General features: G+C 45.3%; 1 protein-coding gene across 1 annotated transcript; it reads left to right on the top strand.

The window, feature by feature from the left end:
• Positions 1–8: 8 nt before the first annotated feature.
• Positions 9–27,952, top strand: LOC110520792 (cingulin). The gene is made up of 20 exons (XM_036967443.1): positions 9–212; positions 7,092–8,121; positions 8,235–8,320; positions 8,421–8,490; positions 17,133–17,228; positions 17,810–17,931; positions 18,171–18,282; positions 18,376–18,588; positions 20,377–20,525; positions 21,377–21,497; positions 21,573–21,785; positions 21,901–22,122; positions 22,220–22,468; positions 22,630–22,800; positions 23,462–23,713; positions 24,086–24,169; positions 24,249–24,367; positions 24,665–24,773; positions 24,897–25,060; positions 27,783–27,952. The coding sequence occupies exons 2-20, from the start codon at positions 7,093–7,095 to the stop codon at positions 27,919–27,921; spliced, it is 3,720 nt and encodes a 1,239-aa protein (XP_036823338.1). The 5' UTR covers positions 9–212; position 7,092; the 3' UTR covers positions 27,922–27,952.

Genomic DNA, 27,952 nt, shown 5'->3' with positions numbered 1-27,952 from the left:
GGCGGCTCGTCTTGCATCGGTCACAAAGGTAACAGGTTGGAGCTGCATTTAACGAATTTATCTGTCTGTCTCGAATTATGGATATGCTCTGCTCTTTCAGAAGTATTTTCTGTCAGATTTAAACATCTGTATTAACACCAAGTAAAACAACAGAAGATGACTCGAAAGTCGAAAAAAAATTGATGAATTGTACTACTTTGACCAAATAGCAGGTATGTTTCTGGATGTTGTTTAGTTAGCAAGCTAGCTAACCCAGACAGCTAAATTAACTAGCTAGTTATGACAGTAGCTTGGGGTTAGCTTGCTAGCTCTAGCTGGTTGGCTTGCGCAATACAGACACATAGCTAGCTAATACATTTGTCCACTCCGTCTTTAAACACTTGCTCTCTTGTTGGTGTCTTACCCTAAGTTTACTTTTAATGGTGGCGAAACGGTGCTGGGTAACGTCACTCAGAATTCAAAGGCCACGGAGCAGGTGTATCTTTGCATTGCCTCGTCTAGATCTCTCCCGTAGTGGTATTCTCATTTTAAACCACGTGTACCCATCTGTCAATGTCAGTTATTTGACGCTTTCTCGGAGCTCATCTTCAACAACTTTGCTCACTGCCTCTCTTCTCCCAAGTTTCGCTAACGCTAGATGATACTATGACGCATACACTGAGGAATTCAATGTAGCCAGCGAACTCTGTTCAAAAGAGACCCAACGTAAGTTATCTAAGCTATTTACCATTCTCTGTCATTTTATTAGCCAACATTCAGTGATTACACATGGACGTGGCCTACAGAAAGTACCCACTGGCCAGGGTGTTGTCTCATATCTGATGCAAGATCGCAAGTGTTAGATGGCTTGATAAATGATGTTATGAATTTAAACTTGACATTGATGTCTATGCATTATTTTGCCTGTTAGTATGTAGAATTTAACACAGCAGTGTATTGATGACCGATGGGAGAAAGCTCAGCCTGAGGGACATGTTTTACTGTTGCCACAGGCACAGAGTGAGAGAGAGACTGACAGAGGGAGTGACAGAGAGAGTGATGAGACTGTTTACAAATTGGATGCTCTTAGAGCGAGACCCTGAAGTGTGCAGGTAGGTGTGTAAGGGGGATGTTTACTGAGCAACAGTGTGGAATGTGGGTGACTGGAGGGGTGTATTAGGTGCTTCTATTTGGTGTTTGTGTTCTATTTGGCAACACTGAAGTCTTTGTTATGCCAATGGGTGCCATTAGACTCAGAGAGGAAGAAATGGCTGGTTGTTTGAGTGTGAGAGGAGTGGAAAAGGGTTTGGTCTAAGTCAAGAATGTAATGAAGAGACAGAAGGGATGAATTGCCAATCACCAAGGAAACCGTCTTAACTGAAGGACTGTCTTGGGGACCCAAGTTGGTGTGTTATTTACATTTTCTAATGACAGCAGCATTCATGGGGAAAGTCTTTGGTATTTCAGCCACTCATGACTGACAGTCATCAGTAGGGCCCTATAAAATCTGTGTTGTGGATGGAACACAGAATCTAGACACTAAAAGGGAATTCAACAATATTTGAACAATGTTTTGTTTTTCTATTAAAGTGTGATTTTGAGTGAACCTGAATAAACTGCGAAAAATGGAAACCTAGAAAAACAAATCGGAGAAATCAGGCAAAAAATAAACCAGATTTTACAGGGCCCAACATCAGTCATGATATGTAATCTATTTGTGTCTCCACAGAAGGAGACAGTCACACACATGTAAGGCCATCCTCTTTCAGGTGCTTTCACTGAAGCACAGAAGCCTGTTGGTCTTAACCTCAGACAAGTATCCACAGTCAATCTCTGTTGCAGGTCCGGTCAGCTGCCTCATCATGTACTTCTCTCCAGAGAGAGAAACAGAGATTTGGAACCCAGGGGAGGGTTAGAGAGAGAGATGGCGGGATAGAGAGAGGTTAGGTGGATGGAGGGAAGGCTGGAGAGTTTAGAGAAATGGATGAATGGAGGGAGTGATAGAGAGGTTAGGAAGATGGATTGAGGGATAGAGAGAGGTGGGAGGGAAGGATAGAGAGTTTAGAGATGGCGGTAGGGATAGAAAGGTTAGGATGGGAGGGATAGCGAGGTTATGGAGAGGGAGGGAGCGATAGAGAGGTTAGGGGAGGGAAGAATGGAGGGATAGCGAGAGGTTCGAGAGATGAACAGGTTAAAGAGATGGAGGGAGGGTCAGGTGCAGAACAGTGATATAAGTGAGGCAGACAGACTGAGGGAGAGCTGGAGAGGGCCAGGGGGAGAAGAGTGTTGCGCTCCCAGCGTTTCTGCCCTCATTTTCTGCTCCACATCGTTTGGACAATAGGATGGGCTCACCCTCTTTCCCCTGACTGTCTCCCCTGGCCCTCTCCTCTCAACTGTACCCTTTCACTGCTTAGCAGCTGAACTGGCCTGTTGGAAGTGGCTTGACACATTGACACAGACAGATAGATAGAAAGGGAGGTGGAATGAGAGAGAAAGGGAGGTGGAATGAGAGAGGGAAGTGGCTGGGGTCCACTACTGTGTTCCTGTTATGTTTGGTCCTATTCACTGTCAGTTCTCCCTGCTGAGACTGGGCCTCTGTCTCACACACGCAGGCGCACAAGCAAGCAGTGTTTCCCAATATGTTTCAGTACCAGGGACAGGCAAGCAATGCCCCTCCCTCCTTAGAATAGCCAAGTGCCTAGATTAAACTGTAGAATGGAGTAAATCAATGTCAGGAGGTCAGCAACATACTCCCAAGGACCAGGGGTTGAGAAACACTGCTTTAAACTCAGCCTCTACAACTGATTATGGATGATTAGCCTCTGCATGCAGAAAGAAGGGTTGGTGTTGAATGTCCTTTGTATCTGTTGACCTATATCTGAAATAGATATCCTAGGCTTTCTGTGGTCTGCTGTCTGAAAGACCAGACTTGTAGCTGGCTTTCTGTGGTCCTCTGTCTGAAAGACCAGACTTGTAGCTGTCTTTGGGACATCTTCACCACTACTTGCCACTTGGCCATTAGGTGGTGTGTGTGACTGCGTGTGTGACTGTGCGTGTGTGTGACTTTGTGCACGTGTTACGGTCGTCTGCACTAATGTACAGTGACGGGGGATTTTTCAATGGCATGCTTTGGATGTCTGTCTTAGGGCGAGGGATGTGCTAAGTGATGAGCTGAACTGTACACACACTGGAGTTGTAATGACAAAGGCATTTTGGGTTATGATTAATTGTCATGCAAATGGCCACGGTTATTGTAATTTTTGTTGCAAAATGTTTTGAGCTTATTATGCATCTGTAAAAATGAGTTAGGACTAGAGGTCGACCGATTATGATTTTTCAACGCCGATACCGATTTATTGGAGGACTAAAGAAAAGCCGATACCGCTTAATCTGCAGATATATATATATATATATATTTATATTTGTATTTGTAATAATGACAATTACAACAATATTGAATGAACAAAAACTACTATTTTATTTTAACTTAATATAATACATCAATAAAATCAATTTAGTAGGTTCAATTTGGATAAAACAAAGTGTTGGAGAAGAAAGTAAAAGTGCAATATGTGTCATGTAAAAAAGCTAACATTTAAGTTCCTTGCTCAGACCATGAGAACATATGAAAGCTGATGGTTCCTTTTAACATGAGTCAACATTCCCAGGTAAGACGTTTTAGGTTGTAGTTATTATAGAACTATTTCTCTCTATACCATTTGTATTTCATATACCTTTGACTATTGGACGTTCTAATAGGTACTTTAGTATTGCCAGCCTAATCTTGGGAGTTGATAGGCTTGAAGTCATAAACAGCGCAATGCTTGAAGCACAGCGAAGAGCTGCTGGCAAAACGCACGAAAGTGCTGTTTGAATGAATGCTTACAAGCCTGCTGCTGCCTACCACCGGTCAGTCAGACTGCTCTATCAAATCATAGACTTAATTATAATATAAGAACACACATAAATACGTTATGTAGGTCATTAATATGGTCATATCCGGAAACTATAATTTCAAAAACAAAACGTTTATTATTTTAGTGAAATACGGAACCATTCCGTATTTTATCTAAGGGGTGGCATCCATAAGTCTAAATATTGCTGTTACATTGCACAACCTTAAATGTTATGTCATAATTATGTAAAACACAATTTCCCTAGTTAATATTGCCTGCTAACATGAATTTATTTTAACTAAATATGCAGGTTTAAAAAATATATACTTCTGTGTATTGATTTTAAGAAAGACGTGATGTTTATGGTTAGGTACATTCCTGCAACAATTGAAAAAAAATGCGCATTTGCGGAAAAGAACAATCATTGCAGGAATGTACCTAACCATAAACATCAATGCCTTTCTTAAAATCAATGCACATAAGTATATATTTTTTAAACCTGCATAGTTTGGCGAAGTTGGCTGTCTTTGTTAGGAAGAAATGGTCTTCACACAGTTCTCAATGAGCCAGGCCGCCCAAACTGCTGCATATACCCTGACTCTGTTGCACAGAACGCAAGAGAAGTGACACAATTTCTCTAGTTAAAAAAATTCATGTTAGCAGGCAATATTAACTAAATATGCAGGAGGTTTAAAAATATATACTTGTGTATTGATTTTAAGAAAGGCGTTGATGTTTATGGTTAGGTACACATTGGTGCAACGACAGTGCTTTATTCGCGAATGCGCTTGTTAAATCACCTGTTTGGTGAAATAGGCTGTGATTCAATGATAAATTAACAGGCACCGCATCGATTATATGCAACGCAGGACAAGCTAGGTAATACCATCAACCATGTGTAGTTAACTAGTGATTATGTTAAGATTGGTTGTTTTTTATAAGATACGTTTAATGCTAGCTAGCACCTTACCTCGGCTCCTTGCTGCACTCGTGTAACAGGTAGTCAGCCTGCCACGCAGTCTCCTCGTGGAGTGCAATGTAATCGGCCATAATCGGTGTCCAAAAATGCCCGGTTACCGATTGTTATGAAAACTTGAAATCAGCCCCAATTAATCGGCCATTCCGATTAATCGGTCGACCTCTAGTTAGGACATACCTAATGAATACCACACAGCTTGGTGACACCCCTGTCTCCAAAATGAATGAGACAAATGAACCTGCTCCTTCCGACTGTGCCTTTCTGGTTGTAAAATAATTAGAATCTTTCCCACTTCATTTAAAAATAGTTTATGCAATAGAAGTTTTTCTATCTACTTGAATATAAAGTTGAATCCCCTTTCTACTAAAATGTATGTATTATAACGATTATTTTTAGTTCAAGGTTGTCCTTTAACTGTCGATTACAACGTTATACGATAATTCTGACAAGCCTAACACACACCCATCCCCTAGTCAGATTGACAGATTAACCTCAACGTCTTAGTCATTTTGTCATACTCATATATCATCTGTCTGTACTGTAATGTTATGAGCATCCCCACCCCAAACTACTTCCTATGGCTATGCTCATATCATTACAGTACAGACATGATATATGTATATATGACAAAATGACTGAGGTTGAGGTTAATCTGCCAATCTGACTAGGGGATGTGTGTGTGTCTCCTCTCTCGTCCTGATAGCCAGGGCTTTGATTTATACTGATTTATACTGGACACCATGTATAAACTGCACCAAGGTCTTTACTGATGCTCTTTACAACACCACTGATCACCTGTGAGTGTGTGGGCCTGCTTGTACACAGTTCATTCCAGAGTGTGTATGAGGAGTGCAAGGCTTCCTATCCACAGGAACAAGAGCTTGACATTGGTGTTATCACCACCATGACACACACTGATGAGAGGAAAAACTGTGTACACTCTTTTTGTGTGTCAGTGAGGGAGGCAGCGGGAGAATGAAAGTTTGTCTGTATGTGAAAGAGGGAGCGAATGAGTGAAGGTAGAGAAGGGTGGTAACTGGGTTAGTGCCTGGTGTTGTAGTTGGTTGGTTATAAGTGCAAAGGAGACATGTTAATGAGGCATGCTGTGTAATGACCTAGTGATGACAGCTGACCATGTTAATGAGGCATGCGGTGTAATGACCTAGTGATGACAGCTGACCATGTTAATGAGGCATGCAGTGTAATGACCTAGTGATGACAGCTGACCATGTTAATGAGGCATGCGGTGTAATGACCTAGTGATGAGAGCTGACCATGTTAATGAGGCATGCGGTGTAATGACCTAGTGATGACAGCTGACCATGTTAATGAGGCATGCAGTGTAATGACCTAGTGATGACAGCTGACCATGTTAATGAGGCATGCGGTGTAATGACCTAGTGATGACAGCTGACCATGTTAATGAGGCATGCTGTGTAATGACCTAGTGATGACAGCTGACCATGTTAATGAGGCATGCGGTGTAATGACCTAGTGATGACAGCTGACCATGTTAATGAGGCATGCTGTGTAATGACCTAGTGATGAGAGCTGACCATGTTAATGAGGCATGCAGTGTAATGACCTAGTGATGACAGCTGACCATGTTCAAGCATGCAGTGTAAACCATGATTCAGGCTAGTGATGACTGCTGACCATGTTAATGAGACTTACTGAGGGAAACAGAAGGAGGATCCTTCACAAGGACTGGCTATGGATCATGTGTGATTACACATAAAGATCCTAGATTGAGGAAGGAGTCTCACCTTTGCTGTGCTGGTTGGGCAGGGCTGGCCTGGCCTAGGCAGGGATTTCTAAAGAAGAGGAAAAACTAAACCAACTGGAAGTCAAGAGAGAGAGCAAGAGAGTACACGTACGGGGAGCCAGAGAGTGGGAGGTAGGGTGTGTGTGTTTCCAGGTTAATGAATAATGAAGGTCACTATGAACAAAGTCCATTCTAAAGCAACTCCACTGAGACTCATTCTCTCACACACCTTTGTAACTTGCAAACCCAATAGAAACACACACAGTCCACCCTCTTTCTGTGTGTCTGCATGACATTCATACCAGTCAGATATTCAGTTGAAAACAATATATTACTGCTGTCACATTCACTTCTTTAAAGTATAACACTTGGAATAGCTGTATTAATATTGTCTTTCCCCCTCTCCACTTTCTCTCCCCTTTCCCTGTCTCTCCTCCTCCGCCCCGTCCCCTCTCGCTCTCTCCCTCCCCAGTATGAGTACTCCGTCAGGTCGTAAGAGCCCCGTGGACTACGGGGTTCAGATCCGCTTCATCAACGACTCAGGAGGGGGGCTCCCCTCGACCCAGCTGAGATCCAAGCCCCCCTCCACCTCTAAGTACGGGGTGGCTGTCAGGGTCCAGGGCATCGCTGGACAACCCTATGTGGTTATGAAGGACGGGGGCCCAAAGGGAGATTCGTATGGGGTGCAGCTCCGTACCCACTACCCCCCGGGTTACGGCAGTCTGCCCCGCAGGAGAGACCGAGAGGAGGGAGGGGGAGAGGGGGGAGGAGGGCAGGGAGGGGAGTTACGCAGGGCACAGTCACATGGTTCATTACTGGAGAGTGAGGGGGGAGGAGGATTTGGGAGACCACCAGGGGATGGGAGGTCTGGTAGCTATGGGAACCTGGATGGAGGGATTGGGGTCGCGGAAGAGAGAACGTATAGAGGAGGGGTGAGGGAGGGGGGTAAGGGGAGGAATATAATGTGTGGGTCATATCAGTCTGGGCTCAACGGGTCACTGGGGAGGGGAGGGGGGAGTCAGTATGCCCCTGACCTCCACCCTTCCCAAACAGAGCAGCCCCCCCTGACCATGGCACACCCCCACCCCCAGAGCCTTCCTTACCCAGCACACCCCCACCCCCAGAGCCTTCCTTACCCAGCACACCCCCACCCCCAGAGCCTTCCTTACGCAACACAGCCCCACCCCCAGACCCCCGTCAACAGACTCATCAGTAGGTTTGACGGCAGCAGCAGTACCAGAGAACAACAGAGGGGGTGCTCTCCTGTAGCAGAGGACCCTAGAAACACCATCTCCTCTTCCCTCGCCCCCAACCCCTACTCATCCCCTTCACCCTCTCTCACCCCCAATCCCTACTCCTCCCCTCCCTCCTCCACTCACAGCAGCCTGGGGCGGGTCCAAGGCTCCGTCAGCAAGGCAACACCCCACCCAGCCAATCAGTGGGCTCCGCCGGGGAGGTTTGTCGCTGTGGAGACGCTGTCAGCCAATCGGACAGACCCGCTGGTAAGAGACTGGACAGGAGGGGAGAGCGGTTACTAACTAGTATACTTAGCTAGTACATTATCAATACCTCCAGTAAAGTTTAAAAACATACTAACACTGAGCTCTGTCTAAAGGTGACCCCTGACCTGCTTCAGAGTTCAGAGGTCACCAGTGAGGAGGAGCAGGTCATGCAGACCATCTACAGTGTCCTCAGAGAAGGGTAGAGCATTTATCTTACGGTGTCATTCAACATTAATTTAGGCCAGTTATCAACATCCTTCTGACCATGTGTGTTTGACCTGTTGTTGTTAACCCCTCAGGACCAGTGAGAGGGACTCAGTCATCAGACACAAAGTCAGGGTGATCTTCCAGAAGATCCAGGGACTCAAGGTACTTGAATATACAGTGCCTTCGGAAAGTATTCAGACCCCTTGACTTTTTCCATGTTTTTGTTATGTTACAGCCTTATTCTAAAATGGATTAAATAAAACATTTTTCTCAGCAATCTACACACAATATCCCATAATGACAAAGAAAAACAGGTTGTTAGAATTTTTGTTTTTACATAAGTATACAGACACTTTCTGTTAGCAAGCCTCCTTCGGGGACATACCCAAGAAGAAGAGGCTGTAATCGCTGCCAAAGGTGCTTCAACAAAGTACTGCGTAAAGAAAGGGTCTGAATACTTATGTCAATGTGATATTTCAGTTTATTTTTAATACATTTGCAAAAATGTCTAAACCGGTTTTTGCTTTGTCATTATGGGGTATTGTGTGTAGATTGATGGAAAACAACAATTGAATTCATGTCAGGATGACGCTGTAACATAACAAAATGTGGAAAAGTCGAGGTCTGAATACTTTCCGAATGCACTTTAGTAGTATTCTAATATACACCTCAAGGTACTTATCTACAGTGAGCTCCAAAAGTATTGGGACAGTGTCACACTTTGGATGTTCAGATAGAATAGAATATGTTTCTAAACTCTTCTACATTCATGTGGATGCATAGTCCTGAATTAATATTTCATCATTTTTTATTTGACCTTTTATTTAACTAGGCAAGTCAATTAAGAACAAATTCTTATTTTCAGTGACGGCCAAGGAACAGTGCCTTGTTCAGGGGCAGAACTCAGCTCAGGGATTCGATCTTGCAACCTTTCGGTTACAGGTCCAACACTCTAACCACTAGGAGACCTGCTGCCCCATAATGATGAGTGAGAAAGTTAGACTCACATATCATACTCCTCTGCTAACCTCTTACCATTACAATAACAAGGGAGGTTAGAATTTTTTGCGGGCTAAGATATTTATGCGTCTAACTTTCTCACTTATCATTATTCACGATTCATTCAGGATTATCCAAAATCATGGTAGTATTTAGAAACATTATATTCTTATTTACAATAAAAGTAACTCCAAAATGACAAAATACATTATTTACCATTCATTTCTATTTGACAAAAAATTATAAAACGCTGCCAAAACAAACAACAAATGCATCCAACAAGTTTGCGTCCAACAAGCTTGATGTAATCATTGTTTTCTAGGAATATGGGACCAAATACTAAACGTTTTACTACTTTTTAATACACAAGTGAATTTGTCCCAATACTTCTGGTCCTCTAAAATGGGCTATCTACAAAAAGTGCTGTAATTTCTAAACGGTTCACCTGATATGGATGAAAACACCCTCGAATCAAAGCTGACAGTCTGCACTTTAACCTCGGAGTCATTGTATCATTTCAAATCCAAAGTACAGAGCAAAAAATAAAACAATGTTACTGTCCCAATACTTTTGGAGCTCTCTGTACATCTCCATACACCTCAGTAGTACTCTAATACACATCTCTATACACCTCAGTATTATTCTAATATACAGTACCAGTCAAAATGTTGGGCACACCTACTCATTCCAAGGTTGTTCTTTATTTTTACTATTTTATACATTGTAGAATAATAGTGAAGACATCAAAACAATGAAATAACACATGGAATCATGTAGTAACCAAAAAAGTGTTAAACATCAAAATATATTTGAGATTCTTCAAAGTAGCCACTTTGCCTTTGACAGCTTTGCATACTCTTGGCATTCTCTCAACCAGCTTCATGAACTAGTCACCTGGAATGCATTTCAATTAACAGCTGTGCCTTGTTAAAATTTAAGTTGTGGAATTTCTTTCCTTAATGCGTTTTGAGCCAATCAGTTGTGCTGTGACAAGGTAGGGTTGGTATACAGAAGATAGCCCTGTTTGGTAAAAGACCATGTCCATATTATGGCAAGAACAGCTCAAATAAGCAAAGAGAAATGACAGTCCATCATTACTTTAAGACATGAAGGTCAGTCAATACGGACATTTTCAAGAACTTTGAACGTTTCAGTCGCAAAAAACATCAAGGGCTATGATGGAACTGGCTCTCCGCCACAGGAAAAGAAGATCCAGAGTTACCTCTGCTGCAGAGGATGTTCATTAGAGTTACCAGCCTCAGAAATTGCAGACCAAATAAATGCTTCAGAGTTCAAGCACGTACACATCTCAACATCAACTGTTCAGAGGAGACTGCGTGAGTCAGGCCTTCATGGTCGAATTGCTGCAAAGAAACCACTACTAAAGGACACCAATAAGAAGAGATTTGCTTGGCTGAGAAACACGAGCAATGGGCATTAGGAAATCTGTCCTTTTGGTTCCAACCGCCGTGTCTTAGAGAGACGCAGAGTAGGTGAACCGATCTTCGCATATGTGGTTCCCACCGTGAAGCATGGAGGAGGTGTGATGGTGTGGGGTGCTTTGCTGGTGACATTGTCAGTGATTTATTTATAATTCAAGGCACACTTAGCCATGCTGGTTAACAGAGTTCTGCATCTAAATGCCATCACATCTGGTTTGCGCTTAGTGGGACCATCATTTATTTTTTTCAGGACAATGACCCAAAACACACCTCCAGGCTGTGTGAGGGCTATTTTACCAAGAAGGAGAATGATTGAGTGCTGCATCAGATGTCCTGGCCTCCACAATCACCTGACCTCAACCCAATTGAGATGGTTTGGGATGTTGGACCGCAGGCTGAAGGAAAAGCAGCCAACAAGTGCTCCTTCAAGACTGTTGGAAAAACATTCCTCATGGAGCTGGTTGAGAGAATGCCAAGAGTGTGCAAAGGGTGGCAAATTTTGAAGAATCTCAAATATAAAATATTTTGATTTGTTTAATACTTTTTTGGTTACTACATGATTCCATATGTGTTATGTCATAGTTTTGATGTCTTCACTATTATTCTACAATGTAGAAAATAGTAAAAATAAACTCTTGAATGAGTAGGTGTGTCCAAACATTTGACTGGTACTGTGCATCTCTATACACCTCCGTAGTACTCTAATATACATCTCCGCGGTACTCTAATATACATCTCCGCGGTACACTAATATACATCTCTATACACCTCCGCAGTACTCTAATATACACTGCTCAAAAAAATAAAGGGAACACTTAAACAACACAATGTAACTCCAAGTCAATCACACTTCTGTGAAATCAAACTGTCCACTTAGGAAGCAACACTGATTGACAATAAATTTCACATGCTGTTGTGCAAATGGAATAGACAACAGGTGGAAATTATAGGCAATTAGCAAGACCCCCCCCCAATAAAGGAGTGGTTCTGCAGGTGATAACCACAGACCACTTCTCAGTTCCTCTGCTTCCTGGCTAATGTTTTGGTCACTTTTGAATGCTGGCGGTGCTTTCACTCTAGTAGTAGCATGAGACGGAGTCTACAACCCACACAAGTGGCTCATCCAGGGTGGCACATCAATGCGAGCTGTGGTAAGAAGGTTTGCTGTGTCTGTCAGCGTAATGTCCAGAGCATGGAGGCGCTACCAGGAGACAGGCCAGTACATCAGGAGACGTGGAGGAGGCCGTAGGAGGGCAACAACCCAGCAGCAGGACCGCTACCTCTGCCTTTGTGGAAGGAGGAGCAGGAGGAGCACTGCCAGAGCCCTGCAAAATGACCTCCAGCAGGCCACAAATGTGCATGTGTCTGCTCAAACGGTCAGAAACAGACTCCATGAGGGTGGTATGAGGGCCCGACGTCCACAGGTGGGGGTTGTGCTTACAGCCCAACACCGTGCAGGACGTTTGGCATTTGCCAGAGAACACCAAGATTGGCAAATTCGCCACTGGCACCCTGCGCTCTTCACAGATGAAAGCAGGTTCACACTGTGCACATGTGACAGACGTGACAGTCTGGAGACGCCGTGGAGAACGTTCTGCTGCCTGCAACATCCTCCAGCATGACCGGTTTGGCGGTGGGTCAGTCATGGTGTGGGGTGGCATTTCTTTGGGGGGCCGCACAGCCCTCCATGTGCTCGCCAGAGGTAGCCTGACTGCCATTAGGTACTGAGATGAGATCCTCAGACCCCTTGTGAGACCATATGCTGGTGTGGTTGGCCCTGGGTTCCTCCTAATGCAAGACAATGCTAGACCTCATGTGGCTGGAGTGTGTCAGCAGTTCCTGCAAGAGGAAGGCCTTGATGCTATGGACTGGCCCGCCCGTTCCCCAGACCTGAATCCAATTGAGCACTTCTGGGATATCATGTCTCGCTCCATCCACCAACGCCACGTTGCACCACAGACTGTCCAGGAGTTGGCGGATGCTTTAGTCCAGGTCTGGAAGGAGATCCCTCACTAGACCATCAGGAGCATGCTCAGGCGTTGTAGGGAGGTCATACAGGCACGTGGAGGCCACACACACTACTGAGCCTCATTTAGACTTATTTTAAGGACATTACATCAAAGTTGGATCAGCCTATACTGATGTAGTGTGGTTTTCCACTTAAATTTTGAGTGCGACTCCAAATCCAGACCTCCATGGGTTGATACATTTGATTTCCATTGATCATTTTTGTGTGATTTTGTTGTCAGTACATTCAACTATGTAAAGGAAAAAAGTATTTAATAAGAATATTTCATTCATTCAGATCTAGGATGTTATTTTAGTGTTCCCTTTATTTTTTTGAGCAGTGTACATCTCTATACACCTACGTAGTACTCTAATATACATCTCTATACACCTCCGCGGTACTCTAATATACATCTATACACCTCCGTGGTACTCTAATATACATCTCTATACACCTACGTAGTACTCTAATATACATCTCTATACACCTACGTAGTAGTCTAATATACATCTATACACCTACGTAGTAGTCTAATATACATCTATACACCTACATAGTACTCTAATATACATCTCTATACACCTACGTAGTACTCTAATATACATCTCTATACACCTCCGCGGTACTCTAATATACATCTCTATACACCTCCGCGGTACTCTAATATACATCTATACACCTACGTCGTACTCTAATATACATCCTTATACACCTACGTCGTACTCTAATATACATCTCTGCGGTACTCTAATATACATCCTTATACACCTACGTAGTACTCTAATATACATCTCTATACACCTCCGCGGTACTCTAATATACATCTCTATACACCTACGTAGTACTCTAATATACATATCTATACACCTACGTAGTACTCTAATATACATCTCTATACACCTACGTAGTACTCTAATATACATCTCTATACACCTACGTCGTACTCTAATATACATCTATATACACCTCCTCGGTACTCTAATATACATCCTTATACACCTACGTAGTACTCTAATATACATCCTTATACACCTCCGCGGTACTCTAATATACATCTCTATACACCTACGTCGTACTCTAATATACATCTCTATACACCTACGTAGTACTCTAATATACATCTCTATACACCTACGTCGTACTCTAATATACATCTATATACACCTCGGTACTCTAATATACATCTCTATACACCTACGTCGTACTCTAATATACATCTATACACCTCCTCGGTACTCTAATATACATCCTTATACACCTACGTAGTACTCTAATATACATCTCTATACACCTCCGCGGTACTCTAATATACATCTCTATACACCTACGTCGTACTCTAATATACATCTCTATACACCTACGTAGTACTCTAATATACATCTCTATACACCTACGTCGTACTCTAATATACATCTATATACACCTCGGTACTCTAATATACATCTCTATACACCTACGTCGTACTCTAATATACATCTATACACCTCCTCGGTACTCTAATATACATCCTTATACACCTACGTAGTACTCTAATATACATCTCTATACACCTCCGCGGTACTCTAATATACATCTCTATACACCTACGTCGTACTCTAATATACATCTCTATACACCTACGTAGTACTCTAATATACATCTCTATACACCTACGTCGTACTCTAATATACATCTCTATACACCTACGTAGTACTCTAATATACATCTCTATACACCTACGTAGTACTCTAATATACATCTATATACACCTCCTCGGTACTCTAATATACATCCTTATACACCTACGTAGTACTCTAATATACATCTCTATACACCTCCGTAGTACTCTAATATACATCTATACACCTACGTAGTAGTCTAATATACATCTATACACCTCCGCGGTACTCTAATATACATCTATACACCTCCGTAGTAGTCTAATATACATCTCTATACACCTACGTAGTACTCTAATATACATCTCTATACACCTACGTAGTACTCTAATATACATCTATACACCTACGTCGTACTCTAATATACATCTCTATACACCTACGTAGTACTCTAATATACATCTATACACCTCCGTAGTAGTCTAATATACATCTCTATACACCTACGTAGTACTCTAATATACATCTCTATACACCTACGTAGTACTCTAATATACATCTCTATACACCTACGTCGTACTCTAATATACATCTATATACACCTCCTCGGTACTCTAATATACATCCTTATACACCTACGTAGTACTCTAATATACATCTCTATACACCTCCGTAGTACTCTAATATACATCTATACACCTACGTAGTAGTCTAATATACATCTATACACCTCCGCGGTACTCTAATATACATCTATACACCTCCGTAGTAGTCTAATATACATCTCTATACACCTACGTAGTACTCTAATATACATCTCTATACACCTACGTAGTACTCTAATATACATCTATACACCTACGTCGTACTCTAATATACATCTCTATACACCTACGTAGTACTCTAATATACATCTATACACCTCCGTAGTAGTCTAATATACATCTCTATACACCTACGTAGTACTCTAATATACATCTCTATACACCTCCGCGGTACTCTAATATACATCTCTGCGGTACTCTAATATACATCTCTATACACCTACGTAGTACTCTAATATACATCTCCGCGGTACTCTAATATACATCTCTATACACCTCCGTGGTACTCTAATATACATCTCTATACACCTCCGCGGTACTCTACTATACAGTGGGGAGAACAAGTATTTGATACACTGCCGATTTTGCAGGTTTTCCTGCTTACAAAGCATGTAGAGGTCTGCAATTTTTATCATAGGTACAATTCAATTGTGAGAGATGGAATCTAAAACAGAATCCAGAAAATCACATTGTATGATTTTTAAGTATTTAATTTGCATTTTATTACATGACATAAGTATTTGATACATCAGAAAAGCAGAACTTAATATTTGGTACAGAAACCTTTGTTTGCAATTACAGAGATTCTACTTTTCCTGTAGTTCTTGACCAGGTTTGCACACACTGCAGCAGGGATTTTGGCCCACTCCTCCATACAGACCTTCTCCAGATCATTCAGGATTTGAGGCTGTCGCTGGGCAATACGGACTTTCAGCTCCCTCCAAAAATGTTCTATTGGGTTCAGGTCTGGAGACTGGCTAGGCCACTCCAGGACCTTGAGATGCTTCTTACGGAGCCACTCCTTAGTTGCCCTGGCTGTGCTCTTACTGAGGGAAGGAGGTTGTTGGCCAAGATCTCGCGATACATGGCCCCATACATCCTCCCCTCAATACGGTGCAGTCGTCCTGTCCCATTTGCAGAAAAGCATCCCCAAAGAATGATGTTTCCACCTCCATGCTTCACGGTTGGGATGGTGTTCTTGGGGTTGTACTCATCCTTCTGCGCTGGCTTGAGCAGGGGGACCTTGCATGCGCTGCAGGATTTTAATCCATGACGGCGTAGTGTGTTACTAATGGTTTTCTTTGAGACTGTGGTCCCAGCTCTCTTCAGGTCAATGACCAGATCCTGCCGTGTAGTTCTGGGCTGATCCCTCACCTTCCTCATGATCATTGATGCCCCACGAGGTGAGCTCTTGCATGGAGCCCCAGACCGAGGGTGATTGACCGTCATCTTGAACTTCTTCCATTTTCTAATAATTGCGCCAGTTGTTGCCTTCTCACCAAGCTGCTTGCCTATTGTCCTGTAGCCCATCCCAGCCTTGTGCAGGTCTACAATTTTATCCCTGATGTCCTTACACAACTCTCTGGTCTTGGCCATTGTGGAGAGGTTGGAGTCTGTTTGAGTGTGTGGACCGGTGTCTTTTATACAGGTAACGAGTTCAAACAAGCGCAGTTAATACAGGTAATGAGTGGAGAACAGAAGGGCTTCTTAAAGAAAAACTAACAAGTCTGTGAGAGACGGAATTCTTACTGGTTGGTAGGTGATCAAATACTTATGTAATGCAATTAAATGCAAATGAATTACTTAAAAATTATAATGTGATTTACTGGATTTTTGTTTTAGATTCCGTCCCTCACAGTTGAAGTGTACCTATGATTAAAAAAATTACAGACCTCTACATGCTTTGTAAGTAGGAAAACCTGCAAAATCGGCAGTGTGTCAAATACTTGTTCTCCCCACTGTACATCTCTATACATCTCTATAGTACTCTAATAGACACTTCTGTAGTACTCTAATATACATCTCTGTAGTACTCTAATATACATCTCTATACACCTCCGTAGTACTGCTCATCCTCTTATTTCAGTTTGTCATTGGTGATGCTAACTGTCATTCTATGGGGTATCCACTAAAGTCACTCTTCCCCTCTCAGCCCAGTGAGAGCTCTGGCGAGGAGTGGAGGAGAGAAAAGAGGGATCTGGAGAGGAAGATGATGGAGCTACAGACCTCTCTACAGGAGGAGAGGAGGGTGAGTGGAGGAGAGTAGGAGAAAATGAGGAAGGAGTGATCATTTGGGACGTGATGGAAAGAGTGGAGCGATGGTGTTTGTTTGGCACCTAGGAGACTCTCACGGTGAGCTGTTTCAACAGTACACACACCAGCTGAGCCCACCATGTGCGTTTTCTGAGAGGAGCTGATGTTTTTAGTGGCAGTCTAATCTGAATGCCCTAAAAGCCCTGTAAATGGACCACAGATGATTTTAAACCAGTTTAAACCTGTTGGGTTAGAGGTGGACACACACACATTATTATATCTGATAATGAGTCATTATGTGTTGGCTTAAGGGAGTTGGGCTAGTATTTAACTCTAACACCCTATAATCACTTAATCATGTATGTGAATTCTACAGTGAGGATTAAAGCCTGTCTGACACTATTCTGAAGAACACACAGACACACAGCATGTTTAAATAGAGAATCATGCCTGTTCTCCAAAATATTTCTAATGGTGTAATTAAATACTACCACTCTGTCACCTCCCCACTGTCTGTCGTTGTCTGATGTTGTGGTGGTCATGTAGCCTACAGTACAGGACTGTGTGTGTGCATAGGGCTCTGTGGGCAGCTCTGACCCTGTGTTAAAGGCAGAGCTGGATTCATGTCTGGATGAGAACATGCAGCTCCAGGAGACTGTGGACAGGAAGAAGACTGAACTACACCAGACACACTCTGAGTGAGTAACAGTGAGCAGGACACATGACCTGGGTAGAAGGAAACCTTGAGAGGAACCAGGCAGGTTGAAAGTGACTCCAGGCTGCTGGATCAGAACTGGTTATAATGATGGCTTATTGAAAGGTTCTTTGTTAGTGTTGAGATAAAGAGCATCAGATCTCTCTTGTAAAATAGATTTTATCTCAATGAGATCGACCTGTAGAAATAAAGGTTAAATTAATAAATCACGGTCTCTGTCAGGCTGAGTCAGGTGCGTATGGAGAGAGAGAGTGCTGAGTCCAGAGTCAGAGAGATGGAGGACCGACTGGGCGAGCTACAGGAGGAGCTGAGGACAGAGAACGGCAACAAGACGGTAACACAACATTTGGGTGGTCTTGAGACACAAGATCTTTGTTGTGCACTCTTTGTAACTGTCCTGTGTTATGTGTGTATTGTGTGTCTACAGGACCTGGTGACGTGTCAAGCGTCTCTGTTGGAGGTGTCCATGTTGAAGCAGAAGCTGGAGGATTCTCTGAGACAGAGAGAGAGGGAGCTGACGGCCCTGAAGGGGGCTCTGAAGGACGAGGTGGCCACGCACGACAAAGACATGGAGACACTTCGAGAACAGTACAGCACTGACATGGAGAGACTGAGGAGTACCGTGGAGCAGGTCTCACAGGTACACACACACGTTTCAGTGTTTATTCACCATGGTCACAGGATACAACCGGTGGAAAACGGTAGTCAAATTCTGACTTGAGAGCTCTTTCCCACCCACACGCGTGCACTGAGGGAGCAGCAGAGCGTGAAGTGATTGAGACCCACTGGACTTGCTTCACACCGGGGCATTATAGCAGATTACACCGTTACGTTTGACTGCACAGACAAAGCCACAAGCAGTACATCAGCTGATCTCACATTCTTAATGACACGTCTTACTCCCTCTCTCTCCCCACTCTCTCATATCATCCTCCCTCTCGCCACTCTCTCTCTCTCATATCCATCCTCCCTCTCTCTTCTCTCCCCCCTACCTCTCTCCCTACACTCTCTCATATCCACCCTCCCTCTCTCTTCTCTCCCCCCTACCTCTCTCTCCCTACACTCTCTCATATCCACCCTCCCTCTCTCTCCCTACACTCTCTCATATCCACCCTCCCTCTCTCTCCCTACACTCTCTCATATCCACCCTCCCTCTCTCTCCCTACACTCTCTCATATCCACCCTCCCTCTCTCTTCTCTCCCCCCTACTTCTCTCTCCACACTCTCTCATATCCACCCTCCCTCTCTCTCCCTACACTCTCTCATATCCATCCTCCCTCTCTCTTCTCTCCCCCCTACTTCTCTCTCCACACTCTCTCATATCCACCCTCCCTCTCTCTCCCTACACTCTCTCATATCCACCCTCCCTCTCTCTTCTCTCCCCCCTACTTCTCTCTCCACACTCTCTCATATCCACCCTCCCTCTCTCATATCCACCCTCCCTCTCTCTTCTCTCCCCCCTACTTCTCTCTCCACACTCTCTCATATCCACCCTCCCTCTCTCTCCCTACACTCTCTCATATCCACCCTCCCTCTCTCTTCTCTCCCCCCTACTTCTCTCTCCACACTCTCTCATATCCACCATCCCTCTCTCTCCCTACACTCTCTCATATCCACCCTCCCTCTCTCTTCTCTCCCCCCTACTTCTCTCTCCACACTCTCTCATATCCACCATCCCTCTCTCTCCCTACACTCTCTCATATCCACCCTCCCTCTCTCTCCCTACACTCTCTCATATCCACCCTCCCTCTCTCTTCTCTCCCCCCTACTTCTCTCTCCACACTCTCTCATATCCACCCTCCCTCTCTCTCCCTACACTCTCTCATATCCACCCTCCCTCTCTCTTCTCTCCCCCCTACTTCTCTCTCCACACTCTCTCATATCCACCCTCCCTCTCTCTCCCTACACTCTCTCATATCCACCCTCCCTCTCTCTTCTCTCCCCCCTACTTCTCTCTCCACACTCTCTCATATCCACCCTCCCTCTCTCTCCCTACACTCTCTCATATCCACCCTCCCTCTCTCTTCTCTCCCCCCTACTTCTCTCTCCACACTCTCTCATATCCACCATCCCTCTCTCTCCCTACACTCTCTCATATCCACCCTCCCTCTCTCTCCCTACACTCTCTCATATCCACCCTCCCTCTCTCTTCTCTCCCCCCTACTTCTCTCTCCACACTCTCTCATATCCACCCTCCCTCTCTCTCCCTACACTCTCTCATATCCACCCTCCCTCTCTCTTCTCTCCCCCCTACTTCTCTCTCCACACTCTCTCATATCCACCCTCCCTCTCTCTCCCTACACTCTCTCATATCCACCCTCCCTCTCTCTCCCTCTCTCTCCCCCTCTCTCTTCTCTCTCTCATATCCACCCTCTCTCTTCTCTCTCCCATATCCACTCTCTCTCTCCCCCTCCTTCTCTGTCCCCAGTCTCAGGCGGGTATCGAGTCAGAGCGGTTGCGTGTGAATGCGTCGGTGCGTACTCTACAGCAGCAGCTGGAAGACTGCAGGGACGAGAGTGGCCACTGGATGACGCAGTTCCACAATACTAGAGATGAACTACGGACCACCAAACAGGAGTGAGTACACGCACCTACAGAGAATACAACCTTACTGTGAAATGCTTACTTTTAACCAACAATGCAGTTTTAAGAAAAATAAGTTATTTAATTTACTTAAGTAAAAAATTGACTGGTACTGTACACACACACGCATTTCACTTACCAAGTCTTACACATCTCTTCCTGTTTTTCAACCATCCATGTATACATCTATGTAACCATCCACATGTCCCATTTCTGTACCGTCTCCTCCTCTCGTGTCTTATTGACTAGAGACGCGCCCATCACCCCTGAGCCACCGTGAGGGAGTCTATATATGTGCTGTATATAGGTTATAGCCGTGCCAGTAGCCAGCCGTGCCAGTAGCCAGCCGTGCCAGTAGCCAGCCGTGCCAGTAGCCAGCCGTGCTAACCCTTAGCCTATAATTTCTGCGACCCTGCGGAAATGTAATTAAGATATTTAAAAAATCCCAGCAAAATGTCTGTTTAAGCTAGAGAGATGTTTTTTTGCATGGGCTGCATGCATGTTAGTAGCTGTGGTACAATTCCATATTTTAGAATCCTCTCTAGAGGGTTTTAATAGCTGCGGTTAATAGCCGGGGTTTATGGCCGTGTAGCTGACATTCCAGTTAAACCAGCTTCTGTGTTTCTCTATTTGACTGACTGACTGAAATTGTGATACCATAGAATGACCTCATTTTAACAACTAAATGTTTGATCAACTTTGAGGGACTGATATCAGCATTGGAGATTGAACTGTAGCTTCTGTGATCAAACTAAATGATGTCTGATCAGTGCTGATCTGTGACTTGATTTCTAGATTTTGAAATGGATCTTGTATTGGTTAAAATGTGTGTGTTTGTGTTGCAGGATGCTGCAGGCTCGTCTGGAGAAAGAGGAGCTTGAGGAAGAACTGAATGAAGTACAGGAGAGGGTCAACACCATGAAACAGCAGATACCAGACCCCAGTCATACACACACACTCAACCAGGTACACACACACACTGATTCTGACACACACTCTCAACAAGGTACACACTGACACTGTTCTCCACTGTAATTTCAGGAGCTGCAGAGTTTGCGTGCCGATCTGCAGCAGGCCCAATCAGAGGCAGAGAAGAAAAGGGCGGAGCTCGATAAAAAGGTTATGGAGGTAATCTCCCTGAAGAAGGCCAACCAGGAGCAGGAGGCGGAGCTCAAGTATGAGATGGACAGGCTGAGGGGCCAATCAAATCGAGCCAAAGAGGATCTGGCCAAGGCCCAGGAGAGAACCAAACAGGTGTGTGTTGTGTAGTACCAGCTGTGTGACTGGGAAAGATGGCCACTTTTCCTCCCTTATATTCACAATCTCCATCCTTCTCTCAACCACTCACCTCTATTGTTTCTCTCCATAGCTCCCTGACCCGTCGGTCGTGTCTGGCCTGCAGTCAGAGTTGACTGATGCTCGTGGGGAGAGAGACCGACTGGGAGAGAAACTCTCCAGCACTGAGCAGGAGCTGCAGTCAAACACAGAGCGGCTGGCCAGAACCCAGACAGAACTAAACGCTCTCAGAGACTCACAGCAGGAACAGGAGGCAGCTAACACACGCCTCCGAGAGAAACTCTCACGCCTGGAGGTGAGACATACACACACATTACACTACCTCTTTCTCACAGCTCTTTGTTAGTGGGTGTGTTGTTTCACAGTATGTATATGTGTGTGTGTGTCCCCAGTCTCAGCTGGCTTCCAGTGCATCAGAGAGTTCGGAGGCAGAGCTGTCCCTCCAGGCGGAGTTGAGGGGGCTGAGGCAGGAGCTTGACGAGGCCAGGAGAGAAACCTCTCGGCTGGGCCAGGACCACCGGCAGCTCAGCCTGCGTCTGGAGGACAGGGAGAAGGAGAGGGACCAGCTCACACAGACCAACACACAGCTGGAGGAACAGAGGAGACAGCAGGAGCGGTCCCTGGACAAACTCAATAAGGAGGTGAGGAGTGTGTGTCTACATGGGTTTTTCTGATGCTCTGTGTACTGCATTGAAGTGCTGTGTTTACAAATGTACACTGTGCAAATAAAAATCTCTCTCTCTGTCTACTTACTCCTCGCGATCTCCCTACTCTCACTCTGCCTCTTTCTCTGTCCATGTAGTTTGAGTCTCTGTCCCAGTCGTCTGGTGAGGAGGTGCAGGTTCTCAGGGCCCAGCTGGAGGAACAGAGAGAGAGATCTCGCAGTGAGACACAGGAGGCCCAGAGGCAGGGCAATGACACACTGGTAGAACTGGAGAGGAGCCAGACCTCCCTCAAGAGACTGGAAGAGGAGGTGAGAGGGAGGAAGGGACGGGGTGAGAGAGGAGGAGGAGGGAAAGAGGGAGGAGGAAAGGGTCTTCAGGAGGTGAGAGAGAGAGAGATGGATGGATGGAGGGAGGGAGGGAGGGAGGGACGGGGTGAGAGAGGAGGAGGGAAAGGTCTTCAGGAGGTGAGAAAGAGATGGATGGAGGGAGGAAGGGACGGGGTGAGAGAGGAGGAGGGAAAGGTCTTCAGGAGGTGAGAAAGAGATGGAGGGAGGGAGGAAGGGACGGGGTGAGAGAGGAGGAGGGAAAGGTCTTCAGGAGGTGAGAAAGAGATGGATGGAGGGAGGGAGGAAGGGATGGGGTGAGAGAGGAGGAGGAAAAGGTTTTCAGGAGGTGAGAGAGATGGATGGAGGGAGGAGACGGAGGAGGAAAGGGTCTTCAGGAGGTGATGGTATTGGTCAGGGGTAGTCAACTCTCACCCTGCCGGAGCCTGCTGCTTTTCTCTTCTACCTGATAATTAATTGTACCCACCTGGTGTCCCAGGTCTAAATCAGTCCCTCATTAGAGGGGAACAATGAAAAAACACAGTGGAACTGGCTTTGAGGTCCAGAGATGAGTTTGAGGGCTGAAGGTGATTCGTCTTTAACGCTGATCCAGAGTGTGTGTGTGTGTGTGTGTGTCGTGCGCCAGGCGTCCCGTCAGAAGAAGGAGCTGCTCTCTGTGGTTGAGGAGAGAGACAATGTTCAGCTGGACAAGGAGCTGCTCACCAACCGCCTGCACCACCTAGAGGCTGAACTGGAGAACAGCAGGAGCAGCCTCACAGACAAGAGCAGGGAGCTCCGCAGCACGGAGGACAAGATGAAACGACTGGAGCTGGAGCTGGAGGAGGAGAAGGGATCTGTGGAGCTACTCACTGACAGAGTCACCAGGACCAGAGACCAGGTACACACACACACACTATAAATGTGTGCCTAGCAGCTTTCACCAGTCTGTTGGTTAACAGTTGAAAGAACCAGGACCAGAGACCAGGTACACACACACACACTATAAATGTGTGCCTAGCAGCTTTCACCAGTCTGTTGGTTAACAGTTGAAAGAACCAGGACCAGAGACCAGGTACACACACACACTATAAATGTGTGCCTAGCAGCTTTCACCAGTCTGTTGGTTAACAGTTGAAAGAACCAGGACCAAGCTAGGAAAATAATGTATTTGTTAACTCTCCCCTCACCCTCTTTCTCCCCTCACCTTCTTTCTCCCCTCACCCTGTCTGTTGTTCCTCTGTCTGGCGCTCCTCTGTCTGTCTGTGTGCAGATGGAGCAGCTGCGTTCAGAGCTGATGCAGGAGAGATCCTCCAGACAGGACCTGGAGCTGGACAAGAATGCCCTAGAAAGACATGTACGTTAAGTCTGTGTCTCCACTGAAATGATCTTAAGGTCTGAGTGATGATTGATTATGCTTAAATCTCTCTGTCCAGATGAAGGAGTTGAAGACCAGAGTATCTGATATGGAGGGTCAGTCTCGCTCCTCTGTAGGAGTGGCTCAGCTGGAGAGTAAAGTTCACGAGTTGGAGGAACGCCTCCACAGTGAGGATAGGTACACCGCACACTACACGTCCCACAATGCACCACACCCCAGGAACACCCCAGGAACACCCCAGGAACTACAGACGGAACTAATGCACCACATAGTCTGGAATATGATATTTTGTAACAAAAGCTGATTTTGTGTTTGGTATGGTAGTTCACTATTAGTTAGAGAAGTGTACCTTAAATTGACATTCACATTATTGATGACAAGTAAAGCTTATGATATTATGAACTGGTCACTGTATCCAGAATCACCTTGTTTATGTTTGTGCTAAACGTGTGTGTGTGTGTGTGTGTGTGTTAGGGAGAAGAACTCCATGTTGTCGTCTCAGCGTCGCCTGGAGAAGAAACTGAAGGAGCTCAACTTTACCCTGGAGGAAGAGAGACACCAACACACAGAACAGAGAGACCAGGTACGCGCGCGCGCACACACACACACACACACACACACACACACACACACACACACACACACACACACACACACACACACACACACACACACACACACCCTGACTGATTCCTCTGTGTTGTAGCTGTCTCTGCGTGTGAAGGCTCTGAAGAGACAGGTGGATGAGGGGGAGACCGAGGTAGAGAGGATGGAGGGATTGAGGAGGAAGGCCCAGAGAGAGATGGAGGAACAGATGGAACTAAAGGAGGCCTTACAGGGCAGAGTCACCGCGCTGGAGACTGAGCTCAAGTAAGTCTGTGTGTTGTGTTTCCAAGTCTGACACTCTACCTGTTTCACATGTTAGATGACTAAGTATCTCCTTTCTCCTAGATGTGGCTCTTCTTCTGAACCAGCCCAATTCTCTCTGTTCCTCTGTTCTCTTCCACTCCCTCCAGACCTCTTTCTGTTCCTCTCTTCTCCTCCACTCCCTCCAGACCTCTTTCTGTTCCTCTCTTCTCCTCCACTCCCTCCAGACCTCTTTCTGTTCTCCTCCACTCCCTCCAGACCTCTTTCTGTTCTCCTCCACTCCCTCCAGACCTCTTTCTGTTCTCCTCCATTTCCTCCAGACCTCTTTCTCTTCTCCTCCACTCCCTCCAGACCTCTTTCTCTTCTCCTCCACTCCCTCCAGACCTCTTTCTCTTCTCCTCCACTCCCTCCAGACCTCTTTCTGTTCTCCTCCACTCCCTCCAGACCTCTTTCTGTTCTCCTCCACTCCCTCCAGACCTCTTTCTGTTCTCCTCCACTCCCTCCAGACCTCTTTCTGTTCTCCTCCACTCCCTCCAGACCTCTTTCTGTTCTCCTCCACTCCCTCCAGACCTCTTTCTGTTCTCCTCCACTCCCTCCAGACCTCTTTCTGTTCCTCTTGTCATTGGTAATGAGTTCAGTGAGCTGACATTTACTGGCAGCCTGTTCACTCCCCACAACCAAACTAGCGTGCGGTGTGTGTTGTGTATCATTCTATGGATCACTGAGCTCCTCTCTGATCCCTCAACAGAGATGCTGCTATCAGACACACGTCATTACAGAATAAAGCAGTCGGATTCAAACACACACACACACACACACACACACTTATTCAACAGTCACACTCACCCAGCTGTGTCTCATTAAACCCCACCCAACAGTGCTGTGGGAACACACACACACACACGTACGTATGTGCAGGTCAGCTGTGAATGGGGAGACAGATCTAGCAGACAGAGCAGTCATCCCTGTACAGTGGGGAGAACAAGTATTTGAAACACTGCCGATTTTACAGGTTTTCCTACTTACAAATCATGTAGAGGTCTGTAATTGTTATCATAGGTACACTTCAACTGTGAGAGACTGAATCTAAAACAAAAATCCAGAAAATCACATTGTATGATTTTTAAGTAATGAATTTGCATTTTATTGCATGGCATAAGTATTTGATACATCAGAAAAGCAGAACTTAATATTTGGTACAGAAACATTTGTTTGCAATTACAGAGATCATACGTTTCCTGTAGTTCTTGACCAGGTTTGCACACACTGCAGCAGGGATTTTGGCCCACTCCTCCATACAGACCTTCTCCAGATCATTCAGGTTTTGGGGCTGTCGCTGGGCAATACGGATTTTCAGCTCCCTCCAAAAATGTTCTATTGGGTTCAGGTCTGGAGACTGGCTAGGCCACTCCAGGACCTTGAGATGCTTCTTACGGAGCCACTCCTTAGTTGCCCTGGCTGTGTGTTTCGGGTCGTTGTCATGCTGGAAGACCCAGCCATGACCCATCTTCAATGCTCTTACTGAGGGAAGGAGGTTGTTGGCCAAGATCTCGCGATACATGGCCCCATCCATCCTCCCCTCAATACGGTGCAGTCATCCTGTCCCCTTTGCAGAAAAGCATCCCCAAAGAATGATGTTTCCTCCTCCATGCTTCACGGTTGGGATGGTGTTCTTGGGGTTGTACTCATCCTTCTTCTTCCTCCAAACACGGCGAGTGGAGTTTTAGACCAAAAAGCTATTTTTTTCTCATCAGACCCCATGACCTTCTCCCATTCCTCCTCTGGATCATCCAGATGGTCAAACTTCAGACGGGCCTGGACATGCGCTGGCTTGAGCAGGGGGACCTTGCGTGCGCTGCAGGATTTTAATCCATGACGGCGTAGTGTGTTACTAATGGTTTTCTTTGAGACTGTGGTCCCAGCTCTCTTCAGGTCATTGACCAGATCCTGCCGTGTAGTTCTGGGCTGATCCCTCACCTTCCTCATGATCATTGATGCCCCACGAGGTGAGCTCTTGCATGGAGCCCCAGACCGAGGGTGATTGACCGTCATCTTGAACTTCTTCCATTTTCTAATAATTGCACCAACAGTTGTTGTCTTCTCACTAAGTTGCTTGCCTATTGTCCTGTAGCCCATCCCAGCCTTGTGCAGGTCTACAATTTGATCCCTGATGTCCTTACACAGCTCTCTGGTCTTGGCCATTGTGGAGAGGTTGTAGTCTGTTTGTTTGAGTGTGTGGACAGGTGACTTTTATACAGGTAACGAGTTCAAACAAGTGCAGTTAATACAGGTAATGAGTGGAGAACAGGAGGGCTTCTTAAAGAAAAACTAACAGGTCTGTGAGAGACGGAATTCTTACTGGTTGGTAGGTGATCAAATACTTATGTCATGCAATAAAATGCGAATTAATTACTTAAAAATCATACAATGTGATTTTCTGGATTTTTGTTTTAGATTCCGTCTCTCACAGTTGAAGTGTACCTATGATAAAAGGTACACTTCAAAAATTACAGACCCACAGTATGTATTGTATGTCACACCAGTCAGTTCCCATATCTGACCAGCAGAGGGCTCTCTCCCTGACAGATACTACAGGGAACCACACTGTCTACTGTAGAAGTCAACTGTCCCACACATGTTTGCTGAGATCCACCTACAGCCTCTGTTGTAGTGAACAATAGACAATGAAGATAACATTTCTGAAGCTGATGGTGGTGTGTTTCAGGAGGAAGGTGCAGCAGGCGCAGCGTCAGGCCCTGGACTCGTCGGCTCTGAGCTCTGACGAAGATGATGAAGGCCTGTACGACCCCTCCAGCATCACGTCCATCCTCACTGGGAGCAACCTTCACACCAGCTCCTGCTAGAGGGAGGGGGGGGGTTGTGGCAACCTTCACA

Source organism: Oncorhynchus mykiss, chromosome 3 (genome assembly GCF_013265735.2).
Source record: "Oncorhynchus mykiss isolate Arlee chromosome 3, USDA_OmykA_1.1, whole genome shotgun sequence".
NCBI classification, from domain to species: Eukaryota; Metazoa; Chordata; class Actinopteri; order Salmoniformes; family Salmonidae; genus Oncorhynchus; species Oncorhynchus mykiss.
The sequence above is the reverse complement of the archived record's forward strand: the minus strand, read 5'-3'. Positions and strand labels throughout refer to the sequence as shown.